At 39.1% G+C, this 14,956-nt stretch overlaps 7 protein-coding genes across 7 annotated transcripts; 3 read left to right on the forward strand and 4 right to left on the reverse strand.

Annotated features, from left to right (window-relative positions):
• Positions 1-4: 4 nt before the first annotated feature.
• Positions 5-1,216, reverse strand: C5L36_0B09300 (uncharacterized protein; the record flags this gene model as incomplete). The annotated part of the gene is made up of 1 exon (XM_029465306.1): positions 5-1,216. One exon carries the CDS (start codon positions 1,214-1,216, stop codon positions 5-7), a length of 1,212 nt encoding a protein of 403 aa, XP_029321165.1.
• A 253-nt stretch (positions 1,217-1,469) lies between these two features.
• Positions 1,470-2,069, forward strand: C5L36_0B09310 (uncharacterized protein; the record flags this gene model as incomplete). Its single annotated transcript, XM_029465307.1, has 1 exon — positions 1,470-2,069. One exon carries the CDS (start codon positions 1,470-1,472, stop codon positions 2,067-2,069), a length of 600 nt encoding a protein of 199 aa, XP_029321166.1.
• Positions 2,070-2,275: 206 nt separating this feature from the next.
• Positions 2,276-3,064, forward strand: C5L36_0B09320 (uncharacterized protein; the record flags this gene model as incomplete). Its single annotated transcript, XM_029465308.1, has 1 exon — positions 2,276-3,064. The coding sequence occupies one exon, from the start codon at positions 2,276-2,278 to the stop codon at positions 3,062-3,064; it is 789 nt and encodes a 262-aa protein (XP_029321167.1).
• A 105-nt stretch (positions 3,065-3,169) lies between these two features.
• Positions 3,170-4,216, reverse strand: C5L36_0B09330 (uncharacterized protein; the record flags this gene model as incomplete). The annotated part of the gene is made up of 1 exon (XM_029465309.1): positions 3,170-4,216. One exon carries the CDS (start codon positions 4,214-4,216, stop codon positions 3,170-3,172), a length of 1,047 nt encoding a protein of 348 aa, XP_029321168.1.
• A 312-nt stretch (positions 4,217-4,528) lies between these two features.
• Positions 4,529-7,765, reverse strand: C5L36_0B09340 (uncharacterized protein; the record flags this gene model as incomplete). The annotated part of the gene is made up of 1 exon (XM_029465310.1): positions 4,529-7,765. The coding sequence occupies one exon, from the start codon at positions 7,763-7,765 to the stop codon at positions 4,529-4,531; it is 3,237 nt and encodes a 1,078-aa protein (XP_029321169.1).
• A 575-nt stretch (positions 7,766-8,340) lies between these two features.
• C5L36_0B09345 (uncharacterized protein) lies at positions 8,341-9,618 on the reverse strand (the record flags this gene model as incomplete). The annotated part of the gene is made up of 1 exon (XM_029465311.1): positions 8,341-9,618. The coding sequence occupies one exon, from the start codon at positions 9,616-9,618 to the stop codon at positions 8,341-8,343; it is 1,278 nt and encodes a 425-aa protein (XP_029321170.1).
• An 808-nt stretch (positions 9,619-10,426) lies between these two features.
• Positions 10,427-14,674, forward strand: C5L36_0B09350 (uncharacterized protein; the record flags this gene model as incomplete). The annotated part of the gene is made up of 1 exon (XM_029465312.1): positions 10,427-14,674. The coding sequence occupies one exon, from the start codon at positions 10,427-10,429 to the stop codon at positions 14,672-14,674; it is 4,248 nt and encodes a 1,415-aa protein (XP_029321171.1).
• Positions 14,675-14,956: the final 282 nt, after the last annotated feature.

Below are 14,956 nucleotides of genomic sequence, written 5' to 3' on the forward strand. Positions count from 1 at the left end.
CTGTTTACATTTCAAATAATTTACAATTTCCCTCTAAGTCGCCAACAACCAAGGTTTTCGAGTCTAATATCTCTATAGCCGAAACGGTGCTACCTTCAATGATATGAATTTTACTTTTCTTATTATCGCTCCAAATACTTAATTCATTTTGGAAAGTGCAAGTTAAAAAGGCTGACGGCGTGATCCATTTAGCCAAGAATGAAAATCCCACATCGTGCTCCACTGTATCTCCGTGGATAATGGTTAATGAGTGATCAAGACTTAGGACCAACGTTTTCCCTGATGTGTACGAAATACTCAGTGGTGGCAAACTACTTTTGTGGATTTTTGTAATCGTATGCGTCCCTATATCAACTGATAGTATGTCTCCTGTAACTAATCCTAAAATCACATTATTTGCACCAACAAACGAACACACAGTAATTACTTTAAGGGGGTGCAATGTCTTCAGGACCTCATTATGAGAAAATTGCAAAGCTGTAAAAATATTTGTTGCTGGTATGAGAACATCAATGATATTTGGAGCAAGAACTGTGTACTCCCCAGCAGAAGAGACTATTATAACTGAATTAAGAGACTGATGGATAGCAATGATTGAATCCAGCTGGTACCTAGAAGAGACACAAAAAGCCGGGGTATAAACATGTACAAAACCGTTCTCATACCCCACAATTATTCTTTCATTATTTGTTCTATCAAAGACAGCTACATTCGCCTTTGAATGTAAAGGGATTTTCCCGATTATTGTTAGTGAGGGGAGCTTATATATTTGAATGCAATCATCATGAACTGACAGACAGCTATTCTCATGAACATCAATGTATTTTACTTTTGTTTTAGTTGGTGTAAATTCACATTTCTCTTTCCCCTCTTCGGACTGTAAACTATGCGGCCTTTGTGTTTTCGTCAAATCTTGCACTGCCGATTCATAATATTTTCTATATTTGTCTTCTAGTTCAGCCCTGACCTTTATTTCCAATTCCTTTCTAAGTTTGCTTTCCAATTCTTCAATATCTGCATCTTGCAAAGGTAAAACTGGTTCAATTTTGGGAATTATAGGAGGGGGTATATCATACTTGACTTGTGGGATTTCTTGCAGTGATACCTCAACAGTATCCTGCTTTTCAACGTTTGGTACTTCTTCAAGCTCTATCCTCTGGAGTCTTAGTTGTTCCAACTTCTGCTTTTTCTCTTCTAGTAGTTGTGATATGTCCATGGTGATCCCCAGGATCGTTCCTTTGTTTACATTCTAAACGGTTAAATTCTTCAGTAAATTCAAAACTATAAGAATCATGCTGAACTGCACAGCCCGTTTTAGGAGAAAGTTGCGCTCCTCACAAAATTGTTGCAGATTCAAAACTGATTTGCAATAAACACCTTGAACTCATATACAAATGGGAATTGGTAAAACTACGACCTCTGATTTATTACAATCTTAGACTTTCTACGTGGTAAAAAGTGTCTTTGATATGAATACGACTGATATCATTAATGACTTTACAACTGAAGCTCGTAATGATTTTGTAAATCGTTACAATGAGCAAGCTGAAGACCTGCTTCTTTTAGAACAAGCATGGGTTAGAGAGAAGACTGTTCCCCAATTGCTCCCACACGAGAGTGAATTAGTAGAAAGGATCATGGAGCGTATACGTGTTCAGCTTGAGACAATTGATGAAATGGCCAGTGACGAAAACACAGATAAGTTAACGTTGGTTATTATAGAAAGCGAGCTCGAGAGAATACAGTATTTGCTTAGGGCATATACACGTGGCAGGTTGCGTAAGATAGATTCAAACCAAGTGATGGACCTGTCACTGCTTAGTGTTGATGAACAAACATATCTTCGAGGCCATTCCGCAATGAAAAATCAATTTCTGACTAGCTTGCTTGGAGAGGAGCCATCGATACCAGAGTCAGATCCTGACAACGAATCGTGTCACATTTTTGTCCGTGCCCAAGCACCGTTTCCCTTCCGAGATGAAGATACCATGCAAGTAGGTGATGTTCGTGTTGCTAAATGGAAAGACGTGGCGCATGGTGTAGCAGAGGGAGCTTTACACGTGATATAAACAGCATGCGCCTCATTGAGCAAATTAACTACTAACGGTTTCCGAAATAGGTAATTGAGCAAATAAGAATTTCAGCACTTTATGAAGAAGGGTCAAGCGTATATAAAGGACACCTCTTACTTTGAGGTTGTAAGTTTGTCTCTAGCCTTATCAATGGTCTTTATTTTTTCTGCTACCTTGATTGGGAAATAATCCAATCTTCAATAATGGACGTGTCAAATATGAATGACATGAGCATGACTAGTTCTGATACAACTGTAATGTCGAGTATTTCACCCATGACAGATATGGATATGCAACATACAAGTGGGATGTCTCATATGACAACTGCCTCGTCAACAGTTGCATCTTCCACAATGGCAGGAATGGCAACTATGCTGGCATCTTCTAGCAGTGCAATACCTTCTGGTGACAGTAGTATGTCGGGTATGGACATGTCAGGAAGCGACAGTTCTGATGGAACAATGTCCATGACAATGTTCATGTCCACAAAATATGACAATGTTCCAGTGTTTTTCAGATCCTTACATGCACAAACAGGAGCAGCAGCATTTGGTATCTTTTGTGTCCTTTTCTTTTGTTCTTTCTTTTTCAGAGCTTTGGTTTTCTTAAGTGCATACTTGGAGCAGTGTGTATTTCATAATTATTCTAATACCATTATAATGGAAGATGATTGTGAATGTGGTGAGTCCGAAACGGAGGTAAAGGGTACTCCTCCACCCCCACAAAATCCACCGGTCCCACCATTTGGTGTTATTATCAAGAAGATGCTATGGATGGGTCCAAATGAATTTTTCCGTGATATTGTTCGACTACTCATTGCTTTCACAATGGTGATGTTCGGCTATGGAATTATGCTTGCCGCAATGAGTTTTGTACTAACTTACTTCTTTGCTATCTGTCTTGGATTGGCCTTTGCAGAAGTTTTCTTCAATAGGCTATCAATGATTTTGGGGGTCAACAAAGCGTTTGGTGCATGTGCAGGTCTACATTAAACCAAATATTGTAAAAATTAGATACTTGACAACAATAACAACAATTTACTGTACTATATATAATATATAATGAATAAACTTCTTCGAAACTGATACGCAAAGGAACTAGTCATCTTCTTCTAATGAGATGGATTCAAGGTTATCAATTAGTTCTTCTAAATACTTAGTAACGTTCTTGTGATATGTTAGCTGGATTTTGAAAAGTAATTTCATCAAATTGACGCTTTCCAGGGGTTTGATTAACTCCTTCATTGCCTCAACAGCAATCTCAGTAGCATTGACTAACTCATCTTCACATTTTTCCAGCTTTTTTGTTAATTCTTCAGGAACTACCACTGTTTCATCACCATTCTGAGTTGTTCTGATTTGTGATCTAACAGTGTCAAAGTTTAATCTCGCTGTTTCAACGTTGCTTCTCAATTTAGAGCACTTGGTAAATTCTTCCTTCAACAAACCATTGATTTTGGAATTAAATTCAACAATAATTAATTTGTCTTGTTCTAGCCTTTCATTACCAATCTTGGTTTCATACTCTGCAATTTTCTCCAATGCCAATGTTAAAGTAGTATCTTCACCTTCAAAGCTTTCAGGTTCATTTGTCTTTGGTATTAAGGAGACAGGCTTATTTGCCAAAATATCAGCTCTTGCCTTGTTCATACTCTTTGCAAATTGATGTGCAAAAGTACGTGGGGTCTTATCTTTACGTCCTGAAGTTAATACCTTTTCAGCCTCTTGAGCTGTGGAGGCACTTGACAATTCAACAATCTTTTGGTTAATCAAAGATCCGTAATCTGCAAAACTTTCCTTCAAGTTGTTTGGATTATCATAGGCTTCAAGTTCATAGTTTCTTGTGATTTCTAAAACTTTTCTGTAAAATTCACGAATATTGTCAACACGGCATTCCAAATCCTTGTATTCCTGAGGCAACTCACTAATATCTTGAATACCACCAAATTTCTCTTGAAGTGAACGAGAAGTACGTGCTAAAATTGGTTTCAGATTGCTGACCTCCTTCTCAAGGTTGGTCAAGTTTGACTGCACCTTGGTAGACAATGATGCGGCAGTTTCTCCTAAATTCAATGAATTGATTGAATTGGAAAGCTGCTGTGAGGTCTCCTGCAATTGTTGTTGGATATTACTAAGGAAAGACATGGTTTCGTATGAGGTCTCTTCCACTAATGTTTCTAGACCCCGAACGAGGAAACAGCTTCACCCTACCTGATACCACGTCTCGCATGTGTTTATTTTTATGTTCATCATTTTCACTGCGCGGCAACTCTCACCTTAGCAGGCACACAGATTTTTGGTTACCACTCCTCACGATGTAAAAAGAAAAAAGTTACAATCTCAAATACAAAAAATACAGAAAGTACAAAGAAAAACTAGTAGCTTAACTGAAAATCATTAGTCATAACCTCTCCATTTGATCATAAAAATTCATCTTCCACTGTACTGTGGAGTTGATTATTTGAGAACTTTATCTTTAACAGTCTCGATAATGCTCTTCTTGCGGCGAACAGGAGCATCTCTGGTATCCTGAATAGCATAGTCTTCAAGATCAGATTGATCTCTGTAGTCTTTGGTCTTCAACTTTTTAATGTCATCACTTTTTAACTCATTGTTCCTGTCTCCCCCTGTACCTTTATGACCCTCACGAGACCCAAAGTTAGGATCTTCCCGGTTGTAACCTCTGGTATTTTCGTAATCGTCATAAGCAGGTCTGTCTGCATTCTGAAGCTCAGAATCGCCGTGTTTGTGTCCAGATAAATGGGCGTTTTGATATCCAGCTTGTGATAATCGTGGTTTACCATGTGCATAACCGGAGCTCTCTGTATATCCACCTCTTCTTTCAGCCTCCTCAAGTTCAGCTGCACCATACCCTGATCTACCCGCATCATCAAAATTTGGTTGTTCATGGACACCACCTGGATTTTTGTTACTATTGTGTTCACCATAATGGGCAGAGTTGCCCGAATTATAGGTGTTAATGCCTTCATTAATTTCGGCGCCACCCGCATGTAATCCAGTATCTAATCCACTTCTCATGTGAGTGTGGGACACTGGTGTTTCACCATAAACTGTACCACGTTCATTGAAACCCTTAGTGTTGTCTTTGTCGCCATAATGATCTTTAGACTTTTTATCTTTGGTGAATACGTGCTTGATTTTCTCACCTAAAGACTCATCTTTGCCACTAGAATGTCTCCTACTTGGCTTGGATTCATCACCACTCATAGCCCTGCCTTGGTTATCTCTGGAATACTTATTCTGTTTGGTTGTGGAGCCTTGTTCTTGATGACGTTCCTGTTTTGGGCTTCGAGGAAGACTAGGTAAAGCATCATCGGCGTAGTCGTGATACGATGTCGCTGTTGGCTTCGCCGGAGAAGTTCCAGCATAATATCCACTCTTGGTAATGCCATTATCACTAGTTGAATTTGAGTATTTACCTGCATCCGTTTTTGATGTGTCAATATATTTTGGATCTGACCCATGTGATTTGTTATAACCAGTATGAGAACTGTCACTAGCATCAGTGTTAAGAGAGGCACCTGCTGTATTTTTCATGCTGTGATTTTGTTGATGGTACGCTGACTCATCACTGCCCTTACTGGATAGGTACTGAGATCCTGAGTTAGGATGTTTCGATGCCACGTTTGACAGGGTGTGACCCTTTTCACCAGAGGTAGCAATTTCTGGGTGAGTAGAATTTCCAAGAGAATAAGCTTTTCTGGACTCTTGACCTTGGTTATATGCGGCGTCTGCCTTTTTAAAATCAGACTGGTGAGTGAAGTCATCTCTAGTTTCTAACTTGTTTACACCTGTCGAGTGAATCTTGGAGGAATCAAACTCATCAAATTTGGAGTTTGAAGATTGGCCACCAGTATTACCAGCACCTTTATAAGAGGTAGCACCAGATGTGTTGGGTGACTTTCCAGCATGTTTATCCTTGACCTTTAGATCATGTGGGTCTTCGGACTTCAAGTACATGTTATTACTTGGATTTTGCACCATTCGGTATGGAGTTGACTCTGGCATCAAATCAGATCCCACATCATGCGAATTTTCCTTAACTCTTGAGTGGGTACCTGTTTGAGGGATTGCAGCCACTGTTACAGACTTCTCCATGTTTGAGCTCATACCGATATCAGCTGCCCTCGAAGAATTGCCTTTAGTATGCTCTTGCTCTGCATGCTTTTTGTGCATCATTGCATTTTTGTAATTCTCATCTGTATTTGAACCAGCAGGTGCAACAAGAGAAGGTTTGCACTCCGGATGTTTTCCAGAATACTCTCCGAATCTTGGAGTTGCAGAAGTAGTGGTTGATTTAGGAGGAGCAGATAAATTTGCAGTACCCCTTGAATGCGAATAATTGGAAAAAACTTGGGCGTCATCTTCAGTGCCTGTTTCTGCAACATTGCTTCTATTTTTGTTGCCTAATGGTTGTGCATTGACATTAATACCACCAGGCATTTGATCTGCCATTTGAGTGTCCGAAACCCATCCGTGCTGACTTGACTTGTCGTGATAAGTGTGGGAATGGCTTTCGGATGTTTCTCCAATTCCCAAGTAATTTTTGATGCTAGAAATAACACCTTGTGATTCACCGCTGTGGTTGGTATTAGTAGCATTATCATCGTCATCAATCACTTCGTCATCGTAATATTTTCCCTTCGAGTCGGATCTCATTTCATCTGGAAATTCCCCGTCAGAAGGCTCAGAATTTCTGTATCTATGCTGCCCAGGGTTCAAGGAGCTGTGATTGTAGTCACCAACCTCTGTACTACTTTGGCCTTCCGTTCTACCAGAATAGGTAGAGCCCGAAACATTAGCATGGCCTGGATTGTAGTCTCTCGCATGTGAGGGATCTTCAGTAACGTTTCTGTAGCTAACAGGTGCTGCCTTGGCAGTGGAGCCACCGTAGCTATGTTTGGTAGTAGAATCAGTTTCTGCATCATACCTAGAGGCGTTTATCTTGTTTGCTTCCGGGTCCAAGACACTTGGATGCTTACTTGAAAAAGTATCACCATGATGACGGTGTTTTATATCTGCATTTCTGTCAGAAACACCATAGCCGGTGTTTGATTGGTCATAGCTTTCGTCATCATAGTATCCTTGCTTTTGAGAGGCATACTCACCTGGTTTATATTGAGATTGCTCGTCGAAATCGCCTGATTTGTCCTTCTTGTTAGAAAATTTGCCTAGTAAGCTACTGCCGGTCTTGTGGCTATGCGAGTTTGAGTCACTTGAAATTTCCTTTTGTGTTTGATCTTTATTCTGCTCTGCAGAAGCTTTCCTGTGAGAAAGCTCTCTGACCTTTTGCTCAGACTGCGCGACATCATGATCGTCAATAACTGGATCAACCATTGAAGAATATGTGTAATTTGCATAGACTTCGTTGGATCCTGGTTTCACAGTACGTATGTTCATATCATCACTGCCAGTCTTGCGATGGTGAGTGTAACTTTCATCGTCTGGATACGTGTAGTTCGATTGCTCGCCACGTGTAGCTGATGTTTGATCACGGTCATCACCAATGAAAATATGTTTTGCCTTTTCTGTAACAGATTCCAAATAGGACTGATCACGAGGAGCACCTGAGTGGTCATCAACTGGACTGTTTATTTGATTCGAGTGTAAATGATTCTGACCACCTGTTTGGCCAGAAACCTTTCTTTTATTTTGCAAATCGTGTTCTAACATGATTGATTGGTTGTCAACAAAACTCCGATCTTTAGCTATAACCCGACACCAACACAGTGTTTGCAATGCCAACAAATGGAAAAGAGGTCTTAGTTATATACGAATTTCAATAGTGGTCCACTCCCGCCCCCATTCAATGATGATTCAATCACGAACTTAACAGGAAATTGGGTGATTAGAATCCTGTCCCATGACCTCCTTTCCCTGCATCAGTCCTTTTTTTTGTCTTGATATAGCCAAAGTACGGAGTTCAGTGTATTTCCTCCTATTGTATTCATTCCAGACAGGTCCCTGGATATTTTGTGGAGTATTTATTTGGACTGGTCAAAGTGTCGTATGCATATTCGCTTAAAAAGCCCTACTGTTATCCTCCTTTTTCATTATAACCAATAAATTACATCACTTTGTGATGTACCTCCACCGAACTCTATCATTTTGAATGCATCTAGCAATTCGAAGACGCCAAAAGATGGTTTTTAATAGGGGAAAAAAGGGAGGGGGTTAAAGTATGGGTACAACATTACGAAAACTAGTCTACATTATCATAAAATACAACCCAGTTATAGTGCGTGTACTTAATTATTCTTTTCTCTTTGAAGCTGCCAATTTGCTACTTCAGGGGTGGTTGGTATCCTCCCCAGCTTCATTATAATATCATCAAAGCATGAAGGGTATTTGTCTTTTATTAACCTAAAGGTCTTATCAACGCTGAGTGGTTTATGGTTGAGCACCAAGTTCCTGAAGACAGGATATACTAACTTTCGATTCTGTGTATCGCAAGTCGAGATATGGCGGCCAAAAAACTTGAGTATCACAATCCTATGCATCAAGTCTAGTACTACTGTCAATTTCTTATTACAGGCGTCTTCCCCTCTAATACCGAATTTGCAGCCAAAAGTTCGTGACCGAATCCAGCCATTGAATTCCGGATGCTCTCTCCATTTTATGGATTTAACATTGTATCTTTTCAAGAAACCATGGATCTGTTTGTACTGGCCAAAAGTTAGTATTGCAAACTGCCCATCAGTTAAGTTTTCAATTTGTTGGGCTTGGAAATAACGGCACCTGAATTTCCCATCGGGGATAAACTCCTTTAGATTCTTTAAATCTCTCCAAACTGCACTGGGATCAAAAAACTGTGATGCTTGAATGCCAGCTATCCATTCATCATCGATGATACTCTGCAAGGGGACTCCTCTTGACTGATAACCAGATGGCGCAAAGAGCAATCCACCTTGTTTATGTATGTTCAATTCCTTGCGCAGATATCGATGGTACGATTCATAACTAAATGAAGGGTCTAGTTTGCATGCTTCGAAAGCACATGTGTTAATTGATAAATATTTATCACTTTTGGGGTATATTTGGATTCCAGACAATGGGAAGTAGTAACTATAGTTTTCTTTGGTCAGGTTCCCCACAGGCCTCCTTTTTATGATAGTTCTTTCACTGCTATTGCTATTGTTGTTACCTAAACTTTGGGTATAATTAATGTAGGGTTTATTATCTTCAAATACCATCATGTTGGAAAATTGAATATTCCCGGCAGAAACCCTTGGGTTTTCTGAACAGGGATTGGCGGAGAACAGCCCATGTTCACTGTTCAGAAATAAATTGCCTTTGTCTTGCCCATCAGCTAATGTGGAACTACGTTGTTTCAAATTGCCTTGCCCCGTAAGGCACCTTTTTAGCCTTAACTCGTTGAGTTGTTCCATTGTTAAATGCCCAGCATTGATGTTTTCCAAGAGATAATCGGCTAACACCTCTACGGGGAGATTTTGCAGCAGTGAAATGATGTTTTTCCTAAGGTCGCCACTGTCGTCATATACTGCATGTAGAGAACGATGGTCCATGCCTGTTTACGTTCAGATTGCAAGACTCTCCAGACGGAAATACCCTCTAAGAAACTTTATATTGTTATTATTGTTATTATTGTTATTGTGATTGTTATTGCATTTTTTTTTTAGTATGTTTTCTTTTACTATGGTTTTTTTTTTCACTCTTCGGGCGATATACAACTACTTCTTCCGAGCACTAACCCCGAGCACTAACCCCGAGAAATGCACCTCTCACAGAGTCTTTATCTAAAAGAAACACAAAGGCTGGCCTCAATATGCTATTGTATAAGCCTCGTTGTTCTATGCGTAGCCTCCTCCCCTGACCCCCCTGTTAGCTGAAATCAACAGCAGGAAACATTGGACTTTTTCAGATTCCCCTTTCATTCCTTCTCCATGTTTTAGTTTCTCTCATGCCTTAATCCAATCTGTGAAAGGTGTCTGTAAGGAAAGATAAAACTTGTAGAGGCCAATGTTCCAACTGCTCAGCTCCGCAAGTAAGGTGTAATACATTTTGTAATTTGCTTTACGTGGCTCTCAGACAGAGGTTCCAACAAATGCCGTGCGGCATTCTAAATTTTCAAATGTTGTATTTCAGGATGAAGAAAAAAGGAGGGAAATATGCACGATGATTTACGCTGCGCTTACAAACGGAGAAAACGTGTGTGGATATTTTATTTCCGAAGCTATTCCCCTAATCATATTCTCATATATGGGGATGGTTCCTGTCATTTTGTTTCCAGTTGTTCAGGGGCTTCAAACTTGTGGGTATTTTTTTTTTCAGTGTCGTCACTTTGGTCAGCAAGTCGTGCAATAAACAGGACAAATGTCGGCGCTTAATACGGATGCCTTAGAGAGTCAGCCTGACTTCAAGTTCCAGAGACAAAAGAGGTTGATGTCTCCATTTATGTCGAAAAAAGTGCCTCCTATACCTACAAAGGAAGAGAGGAAACCCTATGGGGAGTACCATACAAACATACTATTTCGTATTATGTTTTGGTGGTTGAATCCTATTTTGAATGTCGGGTACAAAAGGACATTGACTGAACAAGATTTATTCTATCTTGATAATAGCCAGACTATGGACACCCTCTATGAGACCTTCAAAAGCCATCTAAAGACGACAATTGAGAAATCAATGAAAAAATACCTTCAGGAGAAATACAGTAAAGAGGGGAAGACATATGACCCAAGTAGTATACCTACAGCTGAAGACTTAAAAGATTTCCAAATACCCATTTATGCAATCCCATTGTGCTTGTTCAAAACTCTATACTGGCAGTATAGTCTTGGTAATCTCTACAAAGTATTATCCGACTGTACATCTGCTACAACACCTTTATTGCAGAAGAAACTCATTAATTTTGTTCAGATGAAATCCTTTACCGCATTAGGAAGTACGGGGAAAGGTGTAGGGTACGCCATCGGTGTATGCTTGATGATCTTCTTCCAAGCAATAACTGTCAATCATGCCTTTCATAATTTGCAAATCTGTGGTGCCAAATCTAAGGCGATTCTTACGAGAATGTTATTGGATAAATCAATGTCAGTCGATGCCAGAGGTAATCATTTTTTTCCTGCTAGTAAAGTTCAGAGCATGATATCCACAGATTTGAATAGGGTAGATTTGGCTATTGGCTTTTTCCCATTTGCACTTACGTGTGTATTTCCAATTGCTATTTGTATAGGCTTGCTTATTTGGAACGTTGGTGTGTCAGCATTAGTGGGAATTGCCATTTTCGTTGCCAATGTCGGTCTCTTAGCCGTTTCTATACCTAGACTTATGCGGTTCAGGATAAAGGCCATGGTATTCACAGACAAGAGAGTTACTTTAATGAAAGAGCTGTTAAAAAATTTTAAAATGATCAAGTTCTATAGCTGGGAAAATTCATACGCCAGAAGGATCCAGGATGCCAGATTCAAGGAGATGAAATTGATTTTGTCTTTACAGTCTTTAAGAAATATTGTGATGTCAGTTTCATTTGCTATGCCGACATTGGCTTCAATGGCAACATTTTGTACTGCCTTTGATATCACAAGTGGTAAAAATGCTGCCTCTTTATTCTCCTCTCTTTCTCTCTTCCAAGTTTTATCAATGCAATTCATGTTAGCCCCAGTTGCCCTTAATACTGCTGCTGATATGATGGTGTCAATGAAAAAGTTCAATCAATTTTTAGCTCATGCTGACTTGGATCCAGAGCAGTATCGTATAGAAGAATTTCACGACGATAAATTGGCGGTGAAAGTTGATAATGCCACTTTTGAATGGGATACGTTTGACGATGATAAAGTTGAAGATCCTGCTCCTGAATTTGAAAAACAGGACAATGACAGTCTTGAAAAAGTTTCCAGTCATAATACGGTCGATTATGACAGTACCGAAAAGATTAGAAATGATACAAGCTCGATAGATTCTACCAAAATCTTGGAGAAAACAGCATTTCCTGGCCTAAGAAACATAAATCTAGAGATTAAGAAAGGCGAATTTGTTGTTGTTACAGGTAGTATCGGTGCTGGTAAATCATCCCTTCTCCAGGCCATCTCGGGATTGATGAAAAGAGTATCTGGTAAGGTTTATGTTGATGGTGACTTATTGCTATGCGGTTATCCATGGGTTCAAAATGCTACGATTCGGGACAACATTTTGTTTGGTTTGCCATTTGACCAAGAAAAGTACGACCAAGTTGTTTATGCTTGTTCATTGCAGAGCGACTTCAATCAGTTCCAAGGTGGTGACATGACCGAGGTTGGTGAACGAGGTATTACATTATCTGGTGGTCAAAAGGCTAGAATCAACTTGGCAAGATCTGTATATGCTGACAAGGATATAATTTTACTTGATGATGTTTTAAGTGCTGTTGATGCGAAGGTGGGTCGACATATCGTTGATACTTGCCTTCTTGGTTTGTTAAAGGATAAAACTAGAATTATGGCAACTCACCAACTAAGTTTGATTGACTCTGCAGATCGAATGATTTTCCTCAATGGGGATGGAAGTATTGATTGCGGTACCATCTCAGAATTGAAAGACAGAAATGAAAAACTGAACGAACTTTTGTCTCATCAAAAGGATAAGGCAAATGACTCCGACGAAGAGTTAGAATTGCAAGAAGAAATCGAGTCGAAAGAACAACATCTCAAAGAAGATTTATCTGAGGTGAAACATGAAATCAAAGAAGAACAGAAGAAGATGGAAATAAGCGGTGATGTAGGAGAAGAGTTTGAACATGCAGATGAACATAAAGAGATTGTTAGGATTATTGGTGATGAAGAAAGAGCCGTGAATGCCCTGAAGGCGGATGTTTATATCAATTATGCTAAACTTGCATTTGGTAAACTCGGATTGTTTTCACTGATGTTGTTTGTCACAGTTGCTGCTTTACAGACTTACTGCAATATGTTTACCAACACATGGTTATCTTTTTGGATAGAAGAAAAATTCCACGGCAGATCCAAAAGTTTTTACATGGGGATCTACATTATGTTTGCCTTCTTATACACATTTTTCCTTGCTGCATTTTTCTATTCAATGTGCTATTTCTGCAATAGGGCTTCCAAGTATCTTAATTATAAAGCTTCAGAAAAAATCTTGCATGTTCCAATGTCCTTCATGGATATTTCTCCAATTGGTCGAGTTTTGAATAGATTTACAAAAGATACTGATGTGTTAGATAACGAGATACTAGATCAATTTAGACAGTTTTTGAGTCCCTTCTGCAATGCTATCGGTACCATTGTTCTATGTATTATTTACATTCCATGGTTTGCAATTGCTGTTCCCTTAATTGTTACATTTTATGTTTTGGTTGCCAATTACTACCAAGCCAGCGCTAGAGAGATCAAAAGGTTAGAAGCAGTTAAAAGGTCGTTGGTCTTTGGCCATTTCAATGAAGCATTATCCGGAAAGGAGACAATCAAAGCTTATAGGGCAATCGACAGAGTCAAGCAAAGGTTGAACAAATTGATTGATGGGCAGAACGAGGCTTATTTTCTAACCATTGTTAACCAGAGATGGTTAGGTGCCAATTTATCGATCTTATCATTTTGTATGGTCTTCATTATCTCGTTCTTGTGTGTTTTCAGAGTTTTCAATATCAGTGCAGCGTCGACTGGTTTACTTTTAACCTATGTCATAAATTTGACAAATACCATTACTATGATGATGAGAGCTATGACGCAAGTTGAAAATGAGTTCAATTCAGTTGAAAGATTAAACCATTATGCCTTTGATCTTGTCCAGGAGGCCCCTTATGAGATTCCTGAGAATGATCCACCCCAGGACTGGCCTAAGTATGGTGAAATTATTTTCAAAGATGTTAGTATGAGATATAGACCAGAATTACCATTTGTTTTGAAGAATATCAACTTAAGTATTGGGAAAGGTGAGAAAATTGGATTTTGTGGAAGAACGGGTGCTGGTAAGTCTACGTTCATGACTTGCTTGTACAGGATTTCCGAATTTGAAGGAACTATTGTTATTGATGATGTTGATATCAGTAAATTGGGTTTACATAAACTAAGATCCAAATTAACTATTATTCCACAAGATCCAGTGTTATTTGTCGGTTCGATCCGAGAGAATCTGGATCCATTTGGCGAGTATTCTGATGAAGAATTGTGGGAGGCACTTACAATTTCCGGTTTGATCAACAAGGAAGATCTAAACGAAGTAAAAAAACAGAACGAAAATGATGATAACTTAAACAAATTCCACCTTATCAGAATGGTGGAGGATGATGGTGTGAATTTCTCTATTCGAGAGAGACAGTTGATTGCACTTGCCAGAGCTTTGGTTAGGAAAACCAAAATTCTAATCTTAGATGAGGCAACATCAAGTGTTGACTATGCCACCGATTCAAGAATCCAAAAGACCATTGCCACCGAATTCGACGACTGTACGATACTGTGTATTGCTCACAGATTGAATACGATTCTAAACTACGATAAGATTGTCGTTATGGATAAGGGTGAGATTGTTGAGTTTGATAAACCAAGATCATTGTTTATGAGGGAGGAAGGGGTCTTTAGGTCTATGTGTGAGCAGGCAAATATCACAATCGAAGATTTCCCTTAATACTGTCCAAAATGTTAAAATATCTACTGTTCTTCCTACTGCATATAATACATTCCTTTTATTATTCTTGATTTTATAATTTGTTGTTATTCCTAATATTTTGAAAACTATGGCTGTATGCTTACATAATTACATGTGATAAGAGGTCGCAAAATGCCTAATCTGGAAGCTATTGCGAGATTTCTCCTGTCGATAAGGGGATAGTAAATTAGTGGAAACTCCTAATCAACCACAGTTGTATATTTTATTTAAGTACGACACTTTATTGTCTTGCAACGTTAC

Source organism: Pichia kudriavzevii, chromosome 2, assembly GCF_003054445.1.
Source record: "Pichia kudriavzevii chromosome 2, complete sequence".
In the NCBI taxonomy this organism is placed as follows: Eukaryota; Fungi; Ascomycota; class Pichiomycetes; order Pichiales; family Pichiaceae; genus Pichia; species Pichia kudriavzevii.